General features: G+C 38.9%; 1 protein-coding gene across 1 annotated transcript; it reads left to right on the top strand.

Annotated features, from left to right (window-relative positions):
- The first annotated feature begins 1,755 nt into the window (after positions 1-1,755).
- On the top strand, positions 1,756-21,321 carry Vcam1 (vascular cell adhesion molecule 1). Its single transcript, XM_034501317.2, has 9 exons — positions 1,756-1,928; positions 2,428-2,703; positions 4,905-5,225; positions 6,789-7,055; positions 10,332-10,607; positions 13,743-14,063; positions 15,078-15,344; positions 17,037-17,303; positions 20,412-21,321. The coding sequence occupies exons 1-9, from the start codon at positions 1,865-1,867 to the stop codon at positions 20,570-20,572; spliced, it is 2,220 nt and encodes a 739-aa protein (XP_034357208.1). The 5' UTR covers positions 1,756-1,864; the 3' UTR covers positions 20,573-21,321.
- Positions 21,322-22,107: the final 786 nt, after the last annotated feature.

Genomic DNA, 22,107 nt, shown 5'->3' with positions numbered 1-22,107 from the left:
ACCAACAGCATCTTGATTTACATTGGGGCATTGATTTACATTGGAGCATTGACCTCCTACCATTTCAGAGAGATGTTAGTGAAAGTCCCTGCTTGCTGCTCGCAACTTCTTTGAGTTCTTTTCCTTTACTTTTCGTATTTTATATCTTAAACACGAGCATGATGTTTGGTGAAGGAGTGGTCACAGTAGAATCATGAGGACTAACCACATAAGGACTGCAGAATCAGGTCTGGCTTAATCTTGGTCCTCAGTATTTGCTTCTAACACAATTGATCCAGCTCCAAACTTTAGGCTCTTGGGTCTCTAATTAAGCTTCCATAAAAGATTACTTATTTGGCAGCTAATGTCACTTAATCCTTGGATATGTCATCATAGCCCTAGAATATATTCCTCAACCACCCTTTTCTACCAGCCTCTCAGTAGGAGCTGCATGCATTCTCAAGGGAAAGTTCAGAAGTCTCTCGTGCCAGGTTGGAGCAGTTGGAGACTGCAGGCCCCACTTATAGCCTTTGTCAAATGACACAGTACTATTAATTTTACATGTGCCCGGATGTTTGGGACTTAAATTTTTCTTGTGGGATTATTTTTTTTTCTCTCATGTGGCACTTAGGAACTACATTCGACATTTTGAAAGTTTCTCTTCTAGATTTTAAACATCTACAGCTGCAAGTTTTATAGTCATTATATATAAAACTATTTTATATATATCACATATATATAATATATATATATCACATATATATAATACATATATATATAAACAACTATAAATAAGAACTAGTCCTGGCCATGCAGGGAACTGATAAAGCCATGTGGGAGGTAGACCTGCACGTGTATAATACAAGGAAGTGGCTATTCCGGTTTCTTTCTGATGGGCAAGCATTTTGCAAGAGAGAGAAGACAGTTAATTGAGTCTTTCAGAAAGTCATTTCACTGGGAGTAGAAAAAATAATAAAAAAAATGGTTGTTATTTCATCTCCTACAAGAAAAAGCAAATTTGTTTACATATTTGATTTGGACTTGTGGCTAAATAATGCAGCCAAAGAAATCCACCACAAAAATTTAGTAGACAGGTCCCATTCTTTATCGTTCAAGTCTGCAAAAGACTTCCTGTCATCCAGCAACGGGCCAAAGGGCTGGGGCATTCTCAAACAAAAGAAAAACATAATTCCCTCAGTTCTTCATTGACTACTTTAGAAAATTATTTCAGGGAGTTAACCTTTTTGTCAAAAAATACACTTATGAATAAAAAAGTATAAAAATAAGAAGGTGTACTGTCTCTCATTCTAAAAGAGTGACTCATGATAATGGGTCAATAAAAACAAAAAAAGAACATTTTTGTTTTTGTTGAAAGAGAACAGTTTTTATTTTTTAAATTGCATATGCATTTTTTAATGAAGAAAAGTCAGTGGTTATTTACTGAGTGATCTCTCTCTCTCTCTCTCTCTCTCTCTCTCTCGTGTGTGTGTGTGTGTGTGTGTGTGTGTGTGTGTGTGTGTGTGTACAATGATCTTTGTCTCGTATCTTTGCAGGAAAGATAGCCCTTTTGAAGCTGAAGGTCAGGAAAAGCCTGAGATTTATGTACTTGGAAGTGTCATGTTTCCCAGGACTCAGAATGACTTCAGCCCCAAAAACAGCTGAAGGGGTTAACGTGGGGACTTGGCTGGCTGTCAGTTAAACTTTTCCCTGGCTCTGCCCTGGGTTTCCCCTTGAAGGGATTTCCCTCCGCCTCTCCAGCAAGACCCTTTATAAAGAGCAGACTTTCTATTTCACTCACACCAGCCTGGCTGGCTTTGGGAGCTGAACACTTTTCCCAGACACTTTCACGTGGGGCACAAAGAACGCCTTGAAGCAGAGACTTGAAATGCCTACGAAGATGGTCGCGGTCTTTGGAGCTTCAACGGCACTTTGGATACTGTTTGCAGCCTGTAAGTTCCTGACCTATTTCACAAGTCTGCAGCTTCTGGTGTACTACATACAGAGTTTTGCTATAAAAGCCAGTATTCTCACAGAGCTGGGGACGGATGTTTTTTGATACCCTTTTCCACTGTCAAATGAGTAATTTGGATTGTATCAGTAGTAGGTCTATCTCTTTAGTTTCCTGTACTCGACAATGAAATCAAGTTTAGAAAGTGACAAAACAGCTTTGTGCAATGGGCTTCAAAGTCAAAACTGAGCATTCTTCTTCACTGTGAGGATTCCAGCACCTTCCTCAACAGCAACTTCAGGGCTCTGGGTCTGTCTTGTGCTATTAGTCTGAGACAGTTTAAAAAGTAGATCATCCAAGCTGTGTTTTGGACACTGTATTGCTGCGCAAGAGAAAAAAGACACAGCATGAGACAGACTGGTAAACTTGTTCTCTCTCTCTCTCTCTCTCTCTCTCTCTCTCTCTCTCTCTCTCTCTCTCTCTCTGCCTTGCTTTTTCAGCTCAAGCTTTTAAAATCGAGATCTCCCCTGAATACAGAACGATCGCTCAGATTGGAGACTCCATGTCCCTGACTTGCAGCACCACAGACTGTGAGTCACCATTGTTCTCGTGGAGAACCCAGATAGACAGCCCACTAAACGGGAAAGTGAAGACAGAGGGGGCCAAGTCCATTCTGACCATGGATCCTGTCAGTTTTGAGAATGAACACTCTTACCTGTGCACAGCAACATGTGGCTCTGGGAAGCTGGAACGAGGAATCCGAGTGGACATCTACTGTAAGTGCCGGAAAGAGGTTTTGCTTTCTCTCAATTTCACTTGAAAAATAATTTAATGTTATATTTAATAGAGACTTTTTAAAGAGTATCTAGAGTCTTAGCTAGAAAGCACACGATTTCAATTAAAGCCAGAGAAAGAAGAAACTAGTTGAGAACAGGAAACCAAATTTTAACCTCTGTGTCCTTGTTTGCACCACAAAAATGGTGTCCATATAAGAGACTCTTGGCTCCAATTCTTAGATGCAGTGTGAACATCCCAATGGTTCTGTTAGTTGTTTTTTCCTCTAACCTCCCATCTGGTTGTATTTCTACACATTCACTTATTAATGTATCCAAAGGATTGATGAGTTCCTTCTTTCTGGGATTTTCCATTCACTTATTCTTGTGCAACTTGGTGCTTAAGATGTGCTTGCAGACTCAGGAACTCTGTGAGTTTGCAAGCTTTCTCCATAGACATAATTAAACATCTATTAATTTCTCAGTCATTTGACGCAGATAAATTCAGGCGTTTTTGTTGTTGCTGCCAGAAAGCTTTGCTTTTACTCCTCAAATGGTTTTTGTTTAATAAGTTAGATTTATCTTGGGCATAGCAGGTACCCATATTACACTAGCCTACCCAACAAGCATCCTACTATCATCCTAAACTTGGCAAAAACAAACAAACAAACAAACAAACAAACAACCTACCAAGGAGAAGTGGGGGGGGGGGAATGAGTCCTATAGAAACCATTTGTCTTTGGTTACTGATGCTGTCACTTTCCAAAAAGAGGGTGTGTGGGGGAGGGGGACTCCCATGAGGCATTTCTTCATGAGCATCTTGTTTGATTCATCTTATAATCACCTTGATTCCTTCCTACTGTTCCACCAGCCTAACTTTGCAGATTAACCTTAATTGAAATTTCAGCAAGCCCCTTGTGTAGCTGGGCTTCCCAAGCAGCTGAGCCTGGACGGCTGCTTTCAATTATGCTGGCTGTGCATGCATAGTTTATGTCTGGGCAGCCTTCTGAGCTCCTTGGAAGGTCCTGTTATATAAATACCAGGAAAAGAGTAGTGAGTTCTTATATTACCTGTCATTAAACTGTGTAGATTCTAGGCACATTTCCTGAAGACTGGGATGGACATAAATAATCAGAGGGGAAATTTAAAATACTATATTTTTTTACATAATAAAGCATTTCCGGTTCCTTCACCTTTTGCCCACAAGTGCTCCAACTGTATAGTTGGAGACTTAAAAAAGAGAAGTGAGGAGCTTTCTGGATTCAATTATATCGCCTGTTCTCCCCCCACAACCCTCCTGCAAGAATGCCCATTTCTTGTTGCTTTTAACAGTTCAGTCTCCATTACATATTTGATTGTAATATTCTATGGAGCTGGAAAACCAAAGAACTCCCGTAGTGACAAATGCAATAAGAAGGCTAAACCTTGTGTATGTGTGTGGAGGGGAAGGACAGGCGTGTGTTCCATTGTCCTGATGGGTTCAGTAAAGTGCAGATTAGAACACCGAGTTAGGCTTTTAGGGGAAGAGATTCAGTCTGGGGAGATTGCATAGGAATGCCTTTCTGGTGGGTGAATTCTTGCCAGAGGTCTCATTTTCAGAAGCCAGCCTGTTAGAGTCATTCTCCTCATTTCGTAGGCAACCTTACATAGTAACACTTCTTTGTGATACGGTTCTGAGCCCTGGGCTTCTCATCTGGAATGTGGAACTATATCTGTACTAACAGTAGGGAACGGGGTGTGAGGTGTCACGGGAATCTCAGTGCAGAGTGAGTGACAGAAAGCATAAGCTTTGTTCCCAGTCTCACCATGGGCTGGCTGCATGACCAAAGCTGGTTCTGCAATCACACTGAGTCCAAGGCTCCTTATCTGTGAAATGTGGTCACCATCATCCAAGGTCATAGAATACAGCAAACTTCTTTAGGTGGTCATATGTAGATTAGTTTTAATAGATAATGGGCTTTTCTTTCCCTTTTCTTTAATTACACACACTCCTTAACAGTTACAGAATTAAAACTGAAATGGCCTCTAAAAAGTGCTTCCTGAGCTCACCACAAACCGTGACTACCTACTTAAACCAATTAGCTTTGCTGAATTAAGCCCAGTATTAACAAAAACATTTGTTTGGTCTCCTGTTGTGTCAAAACAGTCAGAGGTGTTCTCAACAGAAGCCAAAAGCCTACTTGTGCATTTGTTTGGCTTTGCAGCGTTCCCTAAGGATCCAGAGATTCAATTCAGTGGCCCTCTGGAGGTTGGAAAGCCCGTCACAGTCAAGTGTTTGGCTCCAGACGTTTACCCGGTTGACAGGCTGGAGATAGATCTGTTCAAGGGTGATGATCTCTTGAAGAATCAGGAGTTTCTAGAAGAGATGTCAAAGAAGTCTCTGGAAACCAAGAGTTTGGAAGTAACCTTTACTCCTGTCATGGAGGATATTGGAAAAGCTCTTATCTGCCGAGCTAAATTGCACATTGACCCAATTGATTCTATACCCAAAGAAAGGGAGACTGTCAAAGAACTACAAGTGTACAGTAAGTACATGCACAGCGATCTCTGGTCTGGGAGTTTGGTCTTGGACATGCTTTATGTTATTAATAAATAACATAATAATATAATGTTATATAATAATATATAATAATATAAGAATATATAATAATATATAATTATATAATATAATATATAATTAATATATATAATATTATATAATATATATAATATAATTATATAATTATATATATTATATTCTTATATAACATATATAAGAATATAATAATATATAGAATATATAGAATATATGTTCTATATATAATATTCTATATAATATTCTGTGAATATTATATATTATATAATATATTATATACTAATATATAATAAAAATATAATAAATGTATCAAGTAGATTAATAAGAAATATGTTTTTATTGCATTATTTATCCAGCATATGATATTATTAAAGAACAGGATACTGGAGCTTGATTTCAGAGCACTTGAGTGTCATGTCCCATTAGCTGAGAGACTTTAAGGTTGTTTAATTTTTCTATTTTCCTGTGTATCAAGGAAGAATCATCATAACACTATCTTCTTGAATAGGAGGGAATAGGCCCAAATGATACAGTGTTTTGTAAAATTTTATAATAAGCCTTGAATCATTGGTTTCTCAGATTAAATGATGACAAAATGATTTCTCTCTCTCTCTCTCTCTCTCTCTCTCTCACACACACACACACACACGTGTGTGTGTACAGAAGATGCTCGTGTGTGTGTGTGTGTGTGTGTGTGTACAAGAGGATGCTCCTAGAGACTGCTGGTGGACGTGAAGCCTTCTTCCTATATTAGACTATGTCTAGTGGAACTCACTGTACTTTGTTAAAACTAAAGTGTTGAGTTCCACCCTGAGCCCTAGATTTAAAAGAGCTGGTGTTAAGTACAATCTTATTTACCCAAAGCATAATAAGATAGAAAAGGGTTTCAACAAACTTTTGAGAAAACAAGCAAGATGGGAGATCTTTCTCGTCACAGAATGCAGCATGTTGAGAGAGGTATAGCTAAGTCATTGAAAGCCAGTTGTGTGATAAAAGATCATCACACATACATTTATCTGTAAGAACAGAATGCTAGACTATGACTACTATATTCCCAGAAAATTTCAGTTCAATAAGAGAATTTTTCAATAATTAATGATATTCAATGATATATAATATGATGATTTGTTGATCCTGGGTAGATTGTCTCCCTCTAAGTGCTGTAACTGGCCTGGATGGCAAATACTCCTCCACAGGACTTCGGTTGTTAAGTAAGAGGTTGGAACACTGAAGGGCTTCCCTTAATTTCCCTTAATTTTAAGGGCTTCTCTTAATTTCTACCTATCTGTGGCTTCCTGAAAACATTAAAGATCAAAAAACTGTAATTTACTAGTTAGAGATTAGCTAAGTCTAATTTTATAACAGCTCGGTGATTCTTGACTTCAGCTTGGCAGAGTCGTTTTGCCAAATTTGTAGAGGCACATGAATACAGTCTACAAGAGAATGAAATCATCCCCCTTGTGTGCAGATGCTGCTCGACAGTGATGACTCTTACTATGCTCTGCCTTTTCAGCCTCTCCCACGAATACAGAGATCTCTGTGCACCCCTCCACAAGGCTTCACGAAGGAGGTGCCGTCACGATGACCTGTTCCAGCGAGGGTCTACCAGCTCCTGAGATTTTCTGGAGCAAGAAATTAGATAATGGAGTTCTCCAGCTCCTCTCAGGAAATGCCACTCTCACCTTAATTGCTATGAGGATGGAAGATTCTGGAATCTATGTGTGTGAAGGAGTTAATCTGATTGGAAGAGACAAAACAGAGGTGGAATTAGTTGTTCAAGGTGAGTAGACTGTGAAGAGGTGCCATTGTTGGGAGTTGAGCAATAGTGACTCAATGCCAATGGTGAAATGCCTTCCGTAGGTTTGTGTGATGATGCATCTGGTAGTCACGTGCTTTAGCATCGTATATACGTATCATCCTCATACTTCCTGGGATTCTTTTCTCCAGCACCTCCACACTGGTCCTTTACTAGCTCTTGTCATTTCGCTGTTGTCTCATTTCATGGCTTGGTCTCACTCTCCTGCCCTGTGGGTCCTGGCATTCTTGTGTTACTTCATCTGGTCTTCTCACTCCACATACTCAGGAATTCCACTGCCACATTCTTGTCATTATTGAATTTGTGCTCCAGTTCAAAAATTACTTGATCTTGACCACTCTGCTTCAAGATGATTCCCTATGACCTAACTTCCTTTCCAACCAACCCTCTTGCCATTACCAAAGTATATAATTTTTAATTTGAGATTTTGCAAGATTTTCTTAAACAATGGCATTCCCCAAACATCAGCTGTACTTCTAACATCTTATATAAGCTATCTACAGCCTCCAAGAAATAACTAAGGGGTATTTTCTATCCATTTTACAGATGGGAGAGTGAAGTCTCAGATTACTAATGGCTATCAATTGACTGTAAACTTAATGTTTGCCAGGAGTTTCTACTTCATGTTATCTCTGTCTTTACCATGCTCTGTGAGGTAGCAACAACAACAAAAAAAATTAGCTGCATTATAATTCATCATTTGCATAGGGTCAAATGGCTCTTAGTTTTATTTATAGGCTGTTCTTAATTCAAAATCTTATGCTTTTTCAATTGTAGCTAATTTCATCTATTTTAAAAAATTAATTTAAAATAATTTACCAATCAAAACTGTATGCACACATTGGGTATGGTGTGATATTTTCGTATATTTATACAATGTGGAATGAGTAAATCAAAGTATATATCTCAGTAAAAACACAAAAAAGCATGTATTTGAATTTGTCCATTAAACTGTGAGGCCCTTAAACTCAGAAACCTGGGAACTCATTGATTTATATGTGTGCATTTGAATGGATTAATGGCTGGCTAGTATAGTACCTGACACACAGAAAGCATTTAGTAAACATTGCTGAATAAAAACATGAACTGTAAGCATGGAGAACACATTCTCTTTTAACCTATGCAAACTTGCCTTTTAAGTTTAGATGGTTAAGAATATAGAATTCAGACACCATCAGTTACTTAATTTAGGTGGGTGGCTGCTGTTCTCAAATGATCAGAGAAGCTACTATAAAGCTAAAAGGCAGAAGGCTTGCTGTCTGTCCTGGGATAGTTGTATCCTGAAATGATTGGTCCCATTTCAAATGGCCAAAAAACCTTTGTTCTGGGTACAGGAAGCGTTGGTATTGTGTGAGTTATCAACCTTACATGCTGAAGTTAGAAGGGCCTTTCAGCCACTTTCAAGGGTTTCTCTCTGGTAGCTTCAGGCATACACAGTGGTAGATGTCAGTCTCTTTGCAGGCAGGAAGTGAATCTCCTACTAAGTTCCCTGTTCTCACAGTAGCATAGGCGGAACTTGGACAGCTTGGTTGCTGTTTTGAATAATATCTTTGAAAATATAATAGCATATTAATGTATTTGGGGATAATTGAGGACATCTTCTTTGCAAAAATGCTACAATATCACAATTACACCAACTAAAATGAGAAAAGCAACTTTTCCCGGTACAGAAAAGAACCATGCAAAATGGAGAATTATGTACTGAGATTTCTGCCTGTCTCCAGCTTGCTAGAACACTTTAATGATTTTTTTTGGGGGGGGGGATTTATTTGTCACTTGCAGAGTTGCCCAGCCACTCCCAGGATTTTCAGAAGAACAACATCAAAATTTAGAATTCTTTCTCTCAAAATATGTCATTTCATCTGAGTCTGAGTGTCTGAAAGCTAGAGAACATTTTGGACACTTGAGTGTTTGCTCTGATCACTCAGCTTTCTACCCTGAATGGCTATAAAGTATTTTGATAATGTATCAAATATATTTGGTGTCACCTTAATGTCATCTTTATTTTGTTTACAGTGTGATTCTGTATGATCGTCAAAGATAGTACTTTATATTGAGACTCCAATATATAGATATGTATGAATGGTTCTTTTTAATTAATTAACTAATTAATCAATTATTCTATTAATCATTTTCACTTTACATCCCAATCGCAGCCCACCCCTCTTTATGCCCTCCCTCACATAGCCCCTTTCTCCATCTCTCTTTCCTTCTCTTCTGATAATGGGGAGGGAACCCTGGGTACCAACTTACACTGGCACATCAAGTCACTGCAAGACTGGGTACATCCTCTCCCGCTGAGGCTAGACAAGGCACCCTAGGCAGGACAATAGGATCCACAGGCAGGCAACAGAGTCAGGGCCAGCCCCTGCTCTAGTTTTGGGGGGACCCGAATGAAGACCAAGCTGCACATCTGCTACAGGATACACACACTACAATCCACAGACCCAAAGAAGCTAAATAACAAGGAGGGTCCATGGGAGGATGCTTGAATATAAATGGCTCTTTAAGGATAGTGGATCTAATTAGAGGACATTTTGATGCAGCTCCCCTGCAATTCTTGTAGACTTCATGTTTACCTTTACATGAGGACAATTTGATTTAGTTGTCTAGTAACAGAAAAGCTAGGATCTTGAGTCAGACCCATCTCACATCAAGTTTCAATTATTCTACTTGCAAATTTAGCTTAAGCCATTTAGCATTTCTGAGCCTAAATGTCTTAAAGAAGAGATAGGATGAGAAGATGGGAGAAGAGGAGAAAAACACAGGAACAGAAGAATGCAGAAGTAGAAAGGAAACAATAGTCCCAGCTAACAGACTGTTCTGGGAATTGAGTGAGATAATGCACACAAATGAGACCAAATGTGTGGTATTTGACACACAGAAACCACGGGATGATTTGAGGTCTTGCACCATCACAGTGACTTGACAGACTGTGTAGATAGAGCACAGGGTGGTTTATCTCCCTGAAAAGATGCCAACCACATTCTTTACAAATTGTTATCTACACTTGTTCTGATAGCCTGACTCAACAGAACAGCATGGGTTTATTCTTAAAAGATGTGGTCTTGTTCCTGATGGCTCCAAGATAGAAAAGAGTAATTTCTTCTTGGCACAGATAGTCACTGAATAGAGATCAAGAAAGATATACTTTGAATATGGGAATATGATGCAATAAGAAAAGAATCTTATCTGTTATTCATCTTGTTCTTTCTTTTTTTTTTTTTTCTTCTCCTTCAGAAAAACCATTTATTGTTGACATCTCCCCCGGATCTCAGGTGTCCGCACAGATTGGGGATTCAGTTGTTCTGACATGTGCTGCTGTTGGCTGTGACTCCCCCTCTTTTTCTTGGAGAACTGAGTCAGGCAGTCCCCTCAATGGAGAGGTGAAGAATGAGGGGGCCAAATCTACACTGACGTTGAGCTCTGTGAGTTTTGAGAATGAACACTCTTACCTGTGCACTGCGACCTGTCTGCGAAGGACACTGCAGAAGAGAATCCAGGTGGAGGTCTACTGTAAGTGCTTTTGGAAACTGACAACTCTCTATTTCCCTTTCCTCTATTATTATTATTTTTTTTTTTTGAAGAAAAAGAATGTGATTCTGTAATGGTATCCATTTACACAGAGAGAGATTTGGCATTGTAAGTCATTCCTAGATCTCTGAACGTGGTTTGATGCAATACAGTTGGCCCAGCTCTTTAGCATATAAGACATATGTTTACAGCATGCACACAGTGTGTGACTGGTTTTACTCTCTGCCTCACGAGCTCGATCTTACTCCATGCTCAGCTTCTCTCTCCTCACGAATACTTAGGACACATGGTGGCTTGGGGCATATAGAGGTGGCATATAGGGTGAGAGCAGCCTGGGAGCTGTGCCCATTCAGATAATTACTAGGTAAGGGATGACTGCCTCAGCTATTCAAATTGTGGGTGAGGCCCAAGTCTGCCATTTTATTATTTTATTTTATTTTATTTTATTTTATTTTATGATGGTACAGAAGGAACCAAGAGGTTTGCACATTCGTGGCAAGTGCTTCGCAATAGAGCTCTATCCTCAGCCTACCAGCCTGAGTTTTTTGTTTTTATTACCACTTAAAAGGTCTTCATTTCTCCTTCATTTTTGGAAGATAGTTTTACTGTGTACAGTGTTTATTATTTTTAATAGAATGGAAAGTAATGGGACACTGAGCTTCCTTTTCCCCCATCAACCGTGTCTTATCACTTCTCCTTCTACCCACTGTCCCCTTTCTCGTCCCAGATAGTCATGCTTCTTTTTATTGCATCTATATAATACTATATATTACTATATATAATAGTCCATATTTAATATAGTATATATAATAAATATATTATTTTAAATTAAACATATGTTAGATGTTATGATTTTTTGGTAAAAGAAGAAAGAATAGAGGGCTATGGGGTTAGGAGGAAGGTAGCAGGGAGAAGAGAGAAATGAAGGAAGAAGTCTACTGTTTTAAGGCAGATTTGAGGAGTTGATCTGCAGGATTCAGTGATGGAGGACAATGGGAAATAGCGAAGTGCCAGAAACACACAGAAAAAGACAGGTTTTACTTAGTTTGAGTGAGACGGTCCGTACGCAGAGCTGAAGCAAGAAACAAGTGCTAACTGCAGTTTTTCAGCTGATTTACCCAGTGAACAAGTGGCGCATGTTTTCTTGTCCCTCCGTTTTTATCACCTTAATAGAAATCCTTTTCAACCCCAGTCGCTATGAATCGCTGGAATCCCTCAGTCTACCCTGAGTGCGGAAATAACTTCACAGTGACCACGTGACTGTGACCACGTGACTGTTAGTTTTTTTTTTTTTTTTTTTTTTTTTTTTTTTTTTTTTTTTTTTTTTTTGAGAGGGTGGTGCTGCCCTGTTTTATTCACCCAATTCCAGAGAACATATTGTAAAGTATTTTCATCTAAAGCCCTGCCCAAACTTGTGTTAACCTTCAGAATTTTGTTCAGAATATGACTGTGCCTGTTAAGAGATTTAAATCTCTCAAAAGGAGTGTAAACTTTATGGTCTATCATGTTACCCAGACTCCAGGGTCTGCTAGCATAGGCACATTCCCAACAGCATGGCAGCTTATTGCAGTGTGGTCATGCTTCAAAATCCACCAGTTTAACAGGTTTTACTTAAGGAAAGAATGAAAAAAAAAAAAAAAGGTTTAGTTTTGGTTTTCGAGTTTTGTTCTGTATAACTTTTGCCTTGATAATTATTTTAGTGTCATTTTTATTAACATACATAGAATGTATTTTAAATGGTATATAGGCAGATGAAAGAATAAGTACTCAGACTTTAAATAATACGGTTGAATAGTTCTTTTATACCTTCTTATTGGTGGGTAAAGTCAGCATGCAAAGAAGTCCCTTGATTGTCGCACCGTCAGATGTCCGTATCATTATGCTTTCTTCTCATCTATTCCCATGTCCTGTTGCCCTCTTGTGCCTGTCTCCTCTCTACCTGCTTTCTTCCCTGCTCCCCAGACAGCTTCCCCTTCTTCTTTCCTATTGAATATGTTCTATTAACCCTTTCTATTTCCCACATCCCTTAAAATGCCATCTCCTCTTGGGGGTCCTCTTTAGTTCAATGACCTGCAAGCACATATACATCAATGTATATATGTATATAATTTAAAAATTTAAACGTAGGTTCTACACATGTGAGAAAACATACAGTATTAAGGCATTTTAATTCTTTTTTTATTTTTTGAGATAAGTTTTACCTGTGTAGCCCTGGCTGTCCTGGAACTCTGTAGACCAGGCTGGCCTCAAACTCAGAGATCCACCCACCTCTGCCTCCAGAGTACTAGGATCAAAGGTGTGTGCCACATTGCCTGGCTGTCAGTTCATTTGTTAATTACAGAAATTATTTTATCAGGAGGCAGAGGTAGGCAGATCCCTGTGACTTTTGAGGCCAGCCTAGTCTACATAAATACTTCCAGGTCAGCCAGGTCTAAAAAGTGAGCCCCTGTCTTTAAAAAAAAAAATGTGCAAAGTATTTAAAACTTCTTCCTAAGTTTAGTCACAAAACAAACCATACAGATGTTGATAAATGAACTAATTTAAGAACTCCACTGAGGCTCATTTGATACTGAACAAACTGTAGAGCCAAGACTCATAGATTGGAGGACAGACTTTGACTAGGTCTGATTTATTATGGAAAGTCCTGTATGTTTCTGTAAGTTTCTTTTTCTAGCTATGAAGCAAGCTACATAATAGCCCTTTTTTATCAGGTTGCTAAGAAAAAGGATATAATGAAGGCTGAAGGGGATTAGTTTATATTTAGTAGTCAATATATTTATGACAAATATTTAAAATATTTAAATTATATGGTTAATTAATAAGACAGCCAAACCCATTGTGCCCTTAGAAAAGAATAGGCAAGATTGTTGGAAAAGAACACTAAGGGGTACAAGCATTTATTTCTCCTTGACTTAAAATGCTAAGTTTTTGTTTCTATTATTTATGGTTAATATTATAATTGAACAGTTATAACTAATGGTGCTATTAACTACTTGAGACCATACTATTCCTGGTTCATCAAAACCTGTCACTTTGAAACCTTTGCATTTAACAGAATCTGGCTCAATATTCCCTTGAATAGCACATATCAATATTATTTTTGCTTGATATCTGCAGCATTCCCTGAAGACCCAGAAATTGAAATGAGTGGGCCACTTGTACATGGGAGACCTGTCACTGTCAACTGCACAGTCCCTAACGTGTACCCCTTTGATCATCTGGAGATTGAATTACGGAAGGGGGAGACCACACTGATGAATAAACAGTTTTTGGAGGAAACGGACATAAAGTCTCTAGAGACCAAAAGTTTGGAAATGACCTTCATCCCCACCACTGAAGATACTGGGAAAGCTCTTGTTTGCCTCGCTAAGTTACACAGTGGCGAAATGGAATCTGAACCCAAACAAAGGCAGAGTACACAGCCTCTTTATGTCAATGGTAAGTGCACACATGGGGCAGGTACAATTGAATATGGATTTCTTTACTATGTTCACCAGCTAATAGTTAACAGAAGGTTAACAATTAAAACCTCTGTGAAGAAAACAGGAAAAAAAAATCGAATCAAGATAACAGTGATTATAATAAACCATTCTCCATAGTATAAACCAAATTATTTATTTATGTATGATTCTATGCATTGACATTTAGGAATACGTCATTCAGGCAGCTACTCACCCTCAGGTCAATTCAAACATCTACAGGCAAGCCAGCAGCTGACTTGTCACAGACATGTCACTTAACACGCCTGAGCCTTATGTGCATGGTCCCACCTGTCATTTCTTAGTGTGCTGTCAGTCATCCTCCAGGAAGGTAGCCTAGATTTACTTGCCAGAACACAGCTGAGAAAGGTGAGGATGAAAGTAGCTTCATAAAGGTCTATGTCAGGAGCATCCCTCCGCCCTCCTGTCACAGCATCTACATCCTGTTGGTCAAATGATCAACACAGGTTCAAGGGGTAGTAAATGGGTTTTCTTATTCACAGGGGATATTCTAATGCATCATGCTTAGGGAATGCATACCATTAATGTTTCTCTCTCTGTTTCTCCCTCTCCCTGTCTCATGGTGTGTGTGTGTGTGTGTGTGTGTGTGTGTGTGTGTGTTTCCAATACTCCTCTCTATCTTCCCTTAGAAATAGAGTCAATTCTGTCTTATCCTGTTGCTTCTCCATGGGTCATGAGGGGACTTCTCATCCACCATGTCACTCAAACACTACGCTATACTTGATTCTCTGTGCTTTGACATTAAGAGAGTTCTACAGAACTTTCTGCCATTTGAAAATATCCACATTTCATCCTGTTTCTAACTCCCCTTGTGTCTTCTTCACCGAAACACCCTGGGATGGTTATCACAGTTTATAATCTGTGCTAACCCAGAGTCCTTTGCAATATTGTCTAGACTCTTTGGAATTCAGGGCATAAGAGGTTCAAGCTAAGTGATTTTTTTGCTTTTCAGTTGCCCCCAAGGAAACCACCATCTTGGTGAGCCCCTCTGATGTCCTAGAGGAGGGCAGTCCTGTGAACCTGACCTGCTCAAGTGATGGTTTTCCAGCTCCCCAAATCCTGTGGAGCAGACAGCTAAATAATGGGGAACTGCAGCCTCTTTCTGAAAATGCTACACTCACCTTCACGTCTGCAAAAATGGAAGATTCTGGCATTTATGTGTGTGAAGGGGTTAACCAGGCTGGAATTAGCAAAACATCAGTTAAACTGATTGTCCAAGGTGAGCAGAGTGTGACTTTACATTATTTATGGCTAATATATTTCCTATTGAGAAACTGAAGGCAGACAAGCTCCTCTTTGAAAGCTCCTTTGGGGCCAGAGAGACGGCCTAGCCATTAGAAATGCCGACTGCTCTTACTGATGACTTCGGTTCTGTTTGCCCCCCTCACACCCAAGCTCACAACTGCCTGTAACTCCACCTCCAGGGAAGGGGGATCTTTGCTTCCATGGGTACTGCACCCCACGCATGTACCCCACATAGACATGCACAAATAAACATAACTTATAAAAAAATTAAGCCTCCAAAAGAAAGAAAAGTAAAGCTTTTATTTCAAAACTGCATTTATGTGCAAAATACAAAAATATTTTTAATTAATTAATTAATTAATTAATTATAAAAGCAGTTCCACACTGCTCCTAAAATGGATTTTCATTTCAGACCAAATCACTTGCCCTAAAATCCTGTTCCTATCAAATGAAATGCTTGCTCCAGAAGCTAAGCTAGAAGCTCCCGGACACTTAGGAATCAGGGTTTTGGTGAAGAAACAAGGGTAGGAAATTACTTAGAATTAAAACCAACATATTGGAATGAACAGACCCCGAGAAGCAACTTCCCAGAAGCTGTCTAGGACTTGCTTAGAGGCCCAGGAAGGCACCATTTGTAAACTCTGAGATTAAGGGTCACAGTAATTGTGCCCTCTGGCCTCAGCCTGCTGCTGAGAACCACTGTGGTGAATATAGTTATAACTCTCCCTTCTCCAAGATAAAGACCCAAGATTGCAAACACAATAGTTTCTGCTTGGCACACAGAAACCATAAGGTTTCATGGGCAAAATTGTGAAGCAATCAACTTGCATTGTCTACCCCCACCCCTCACGCTTTTTCTCTGGGGGGCACCGGGGTTGCATCTCTTGTGATTATTCCTGCTAAGGTTTATGCTGAGTTTTTGTTATTACTGCTGCCTCAATTCATTGAGGTCTGTAATTCAAAAGAAGAACCAGAGAAGGGTACCACGTAATCTCAAGGAAAACCTTTAGGAGACTCTCAGGTCAGTCCGGGTGACACAATGTGACCATCTGAAAGAAAAGGAAACTCAAATATGGATGTCATAGCCCTGTGGCCCTTGGGGAGGAGTATCAGTGTGACAAGGACTTAAGCAAGTGTTTATAAAACAGACTTTGGGTGTGTCCCTCTAAGGTTTTTGCATTTACAGAAATGTTCTGTCTCTCAGGAGAGATCAGCCAGACCTTAAAATTTGATCATTGGTAACTATGTTCTTAAACACAGTAAAAAAAAATAGTAATAATCTCTATACAGCTTAGTTTTCTGGTCAGGGAGCACCTAGCTCATAAGGCTTCAAGAAAAATTTGGTGAACAATGTGACTTCTTTTTTTTTTTTTTTTAAATGAAGTTTACTTTCGGTATTTAAATTCTACAGCTACTTATTAAATACCTAATTTTTGACTTTGCTTGGATAAAGAATTATACTAAGGGTAGAAAAGAAGCCTAAGATATGTCTTCTCTTGCTTGCAATCCGATCATTGAGAATTGGTCAAATGCCCGGCTTCTTTGCTTGCCTTCCTTAGAGCTCATGCAGAAAGCATAGCAAACAGCTTGGCAAAGACTGCCAGTGTTCTCAGTATGGGGTTGCAGTACCCCTCCCCCCTCCACTAACTATCCATTCTCTCTTCAGACTCTCAGAAAGACATACAGCTTACAGTCTTTCCGTCTAAGAGCGTCAAAGAAGGAGACACTGTCATCATCTCCTGCACTTGTGGAAATGTGCCTGAAACGTGGATAATCCTGAAGAAGAAAGCAAAGACAGGAGACATGGTGTTAAAGTCTGTTGATGGCTCATACACCATCCTCAAGGCACAGCTGCAGGATGCCGGCATCTACGAGTGTGAATCTAAAACTGAAGTTGGCTCACAATTAAGAAGTTTAACGCTTGATGTAAAAGGTTAGCTTTCTGTTTGCTTTTTTTTTTTTTAAAAAAAATTATTTTAAAAATTATTCCAAGTTTCCAAGGAGAGTAACACATTTCTACTGTTAGGCGGAGTTGGTAAAAAGAGACTGAATTCTGTGCTGACCGCTTGCTTCTTAATGCTTCTTGAAATAATCAGATACAGCTGTTCCATCCCATCCTATAGCATCGAGCCAGGAAGTGGACATTAATCATCGGTGATGTGGAATTCCCATTTATTATTTTTTTCCCCAAAGTTGCCGATTCTTCATTGGTCCCTGAGGTCTTAGATTTGCTAAGAGTTTAACGATATACGTTACAGTGCTTCCCCAGCGGGAAAAGGAAAGGAAGGAATTGGGGCTGGCACAGCAGACAAACAATCCTCTGCAGACCTTGCTCCCCACTGGAAAGGAGCTCTGCTTTCAGAATACAGAACGACTGCATATTTTCTGCATGGCTCTTTTGTGAGGATGCTAATTGGGGATAGTGGCCTGGATCCGGAGCAGGATCTCTAGATTTCACAAGAGCTTCCTTTGAAATCCATGCCCCAATTGTCCGACTTTAACCTGATGAAGAGGAAGGGAGGGGCCATGGACCCATCAGACACACATTGGCACTCCTTACTTTCCTGTTCTCTCTTGTGAGTGCCTGTTAATTGTATTGATGCTAGCCTTGACTAATGAGCCTTGGACCCTTTGCACAGCAAAGAGCTGTTGTTGTATGCTGAAATCCAGCCTGGTAGAGTGAGCAACATGGCTAATGAATGCCAACTCTGAAGTGGTCTGGCATTGACTATTGAGAATTAACTAATCACATGTCAGTGTAGAGAAAATCTGAACATAAATGAGAAAACATACACATTTTACTAATCACATTCCTCAAGATTACAAACCTTAGCATACATTTTTTTTCTGTCTTCATAGAACCTCTTCAAATCAGAGCAATATTAATAGATCTACTTAAAAATAGTAAAGGAAGGGAAAATATCATAATTACTTGCCAAATTTCTACTCACCAGGTGATCTGGCCAAGGAAGCTACCATGTATTCAAAGAGTGGGACAGTATCTTCCATCAGGTCACTGGATATGACACAGTGTGTGTGTGTGTAGATGTTACCTCTAGAGAGATGGACCGAGATTTCAATTATGCTTAGGCTGAAAAATGTCTTCCTCTGGCTAGCTCTAATTTAGCCTAGCCCCAGGAAATTGCACTTTGAAGATTTTTGTCATCCTATGTATGCATGGCTGTTTCTCCTCAAGAGCAGGAAAACTGCTTCTTCCCACACTGTCTTTTCTAATTGCTTAATTCATTTCTTACATATTTGCCACTTTTAATTTGTATTTTAAATGAACAATAAAAGCGTATTAGTCACCCAGCCAGACATTCATGCTTCTAACATGAAGATGATTTCAAATAATTGCATATGAATAAAGACCCAAATTGACCTTTTTCCCCCACTGGATAGTTTAAACTAGTTTTCCTTTGTATTTATAGCTGAATGTTTATTGTGTTGTTTGGTTTTGGCCTAAATGCATCCCATTAATACACATGATCAGGAATCTTTAAAACTTTCAAAGTTTATAGAATTATAGGAAAAAATGTGTTAGAATATTGCCCTAGCAAGTAGATCAGTTTTGAGTTTTCAACAGATATCTGAGGGACAAACTGAAAGGCAAAGATGATAATTAAATTGAAAAGAAGACAATATAAATACTTCTTGGTTGTCATCAATATTGATGCGTAACCACATTTATGAGAAGTATCCAATTAAAATATTACCCTTAGATCAATTCTACTAAAGGCAAGCAGAGAGATAAAGACATTATCATGATGTTTAAGGTGAAGTATCATTTTTTATCCTACAGTAATTTGAAACAACTCACTTGTGTGATGCTAACAAGTGTTTTCTACTTGAATGAATTTCTGTGTTTTGAAAGCTCTGGAAGGAATTGTGATGGTGCCCCAGATCAGATCACTAATCCCTGCCAGGACTCAGACAGCATACCTTTCCACTTAGTAAAATGTAACTGTGAGGCCATGCTGTGGGGTGCAAACCAACAACAACAACAACAAAAAGCCATGCTCTCTGGAGATGTTTTTTATAAAGCTCAGATGTTGCTCAGGGTGCTGTTATTGTCATGTTGTTCCCTTAAAAGATTTTAAAGTGTTTATATATTGTCATTTTGAGTACTAAATTTATGACTATGTGGCAAAATGATAAGAGTTAGAAAGAAAAAAAAACTTTATTAGTACTCAAATAACATTTGGGACTACCCAGAGTGTCAGGAAGTGTCTGAAGTGCTGGCTAGTTGTGAAGCACCTTGAATAAACATAGTTGTCTTTATAGAGTTTGTAGTCAAGAGAGGAAACCAAATTTTCCTCTCTTATAATTACATGGTCAGATACTCAATTATAAGCTCTTAGTGGGAATAAGAAATTGTGGTGGTTGGATTTTGAAGGAATGGTGGAGTATTAATTTAGATCAAGGAAAGCAAAGGTCAGAGAGTGCACTCCGTTGGTAACTAAGACATTTACTTAAGTGAAATATGCGAAGATCATCAGTAAATCAAGAGATGGTGTCAATGCTGGGGGGGAGAGATAATTGTGTAAAGATGCTTTTGCTTCAGACACATGGAATACAGCATATAAGCACATGCCAGCCAACCATCAACAAGAATGTTCTGCCTTTTACCTTAATGGCTGCACTGAGTGTTACATAGACCGTCTTATAGAACTTGTTAGGCATTTCTGTTCGTGACTGTCAGCGACACAGGGTTATTTCTGATTCCTACTCTTATAAAAACAGATCAGTAAAATGTGTGTTCCCCCTTTCATTTTATACCCAAAGCAATCTTTTAAAATCTAAGTTTGTAGTGTCAAAAACTGTCATCTTCATACTTCTCATGAGCATAGCAACCAGGAGCTGCTTATTTGGATCTTTAGGGGGGGGGGGATGTGTTATATGAGTCTTGATGGTCCTCAGCACAGCTTTTATCGCTTCTTCTTTAAGGAACTAGTTGTACTGTTACAATAAAACACACACTGTGGTTCAATTATTTCCTTTTGTACTAGACATTAATTGCATCCATTTGGTTATTTTCCAGGAAGAGAAAATAACAAGGATGATTTTCCCCCCGAACTCCTTGCACTCTACTGTGCATCCTCCTTGGTAATACCTGCCATCGGGATGATCATTTACTTTGCAAGAAAAGCCAACATGAAAGGATCATACAGTCTGGTGGAGGCACAGAAATCAAAAGTGTAGCTAACATCTGAAATGCTTGAAAAAAGACATTATTTATAAAACCTACATCCTTGATGCTCTTAATTACAGCCCCATCCCCTCCACAAACCAAGCTATGCATTCAGACTTCCCAGAACCCTTCTCAGAAAAGAGGGAAAAGAAGTGGCTGCTTGATCCTTGGCTGAATGCAAGAAGCCAACCAGAAATACTCTGCTTGACAAGTCCCCATCGTCGAAGTGACTGGAACAGTCCCATGATGTGTATATAAATAGTATAATCTGTATATATGTAAAATAAAATTACATCATCACAGGTTTGTTTAGAGTAGCAGCACTCCATAGGCAGGTCAGAACATAATCAGAAAGTGTTGCTTGGACTGACTGTTGTAACTTAATGCTTCTTAGGAAAGTTTAATATTAATGTTAATGTTGACTAGGCAGCTGACCAGTGTCACTTTTTTACATTTTATTTTCTTCAGCCGACTTTTATTCCTATGAATTTTATTGACAATGATTTCATGTTTTTAAAAGAAGCCAGGGTTTTATATTTTTATAGGCAAATGGTAAAGAGGTCACTGGGTTGACTTTCAGGTACTACTTTTCTAATTCATGGTATAATGGTTAAGCAGTTTTTTCTAGGTGGTACTGTATGGTACGAGGACATGTCTCTTCATTGAGATCTTGTGTAATGGCTAACGTGGTTTAAATGCAACTTCATTTGACTTATCTTTTATAAATACTATAGTAAAGTGAAAGTTTCTGAACATGGAAGAGTTGTGTTTCATTTGTTGTAAATTGTCTCTAATTATTGTGTTGTTCTGGAATTGTCAATTAATAAGAGTAAAAACTTCAATCTATTAACATAATACAGATACTCAAAGCATTGTCTTTAGATTACTCTTATCAAAATTACCATGAGAATATGATAAAATAAACAGATTTATTCATATCCTCTTAACTTAATGAATTAAGATCTGTATTTCATCACAGACAGGAGCCTAGCATAATCACCATCAGAGAGGCTTCATCCAGCAACTGGTGGAAACAGAGGCAGAGACCCACAGCCAAACATTACGCAGAGCTTGGGAACCTAGCAGAAAAGGGAAAGGAGGATTGTAGGACCCAGAGGGGTCAAGGGCACCACAAGAAAACCCACAGAACTAACTTAGGCACATAAGGATTCACAGAGACTAAACCAACAAGCAGGAAGCCTGCAAAGCATCTGATCTAGGTCCTCTGCATATAAACTATGGTTGAGTATCATGGTCTTTTTTTGGAACTCCTATCAGTGCCTGCTTTGGGACCCTTTTTCTCTTACTGGGTTGCCTCAGCCAGACTTAATATGAAGGGAAATGTCTAGTCTTATTGCAACATGATATGCTATGTTTGGTTGACAACCCTTGGAGACCTGTCTTTTTCTGAAGGGAAACAGGGGGAGGATTGGATCTGGGGAGAGAGTACGTGGAGAGGAAGGACTGGGAGGGGAGGAAGGAATGGAAACTTTGGTCAGGATGTAATACATGAGAAAGCATGAATTAAAAATTTAAAAATATCTGT

This window comes from Arvicanthis niloticus, chromosome 4 (genome assembly GCF_011762505.2).
Source record: "Arvicanthis niloticus isolate mArvNil1 chromosome 4, mArvNil1.pat.X, whole genome shotgun sequence".
Lineage (NCBI taxonomy): Eukaryota > Metazoa > Chordata > Mammalia > Rodentia > Muridae > Arvicanthis > Arvicanthis niloticus.
Note: the sequence above shows the minus strand (reverse complement) of the source record. Positions and strands in the feature narration are given on the sequence as shown.

Excerpts from the sequence above, each read along its gene's own strand:
- Vcam1 (XM_034501317.2), top strand. The coding sequence starts at position 1,865 with ATGCCTACGAAGATGGTCGCGGTCTTTGGAGCTTCAACGGCACTTTGG. Across the intron at positions 1,929-2,427 it reads TTGGATACTGTTTGCAGCCT|CTCAAGCTTTTAAAATCGAG; the intron begins GTAAGTTCCTGA and ends TTGCTTTTTCAG. Across the intron at positions 10,608-13,742 it reads AATCCAGGTGGAGGTCTACT|CATTCCCTGAAGACCCAGAA; the intron begins GTAAGTGCTTTT and ends TGATATCTGCAG.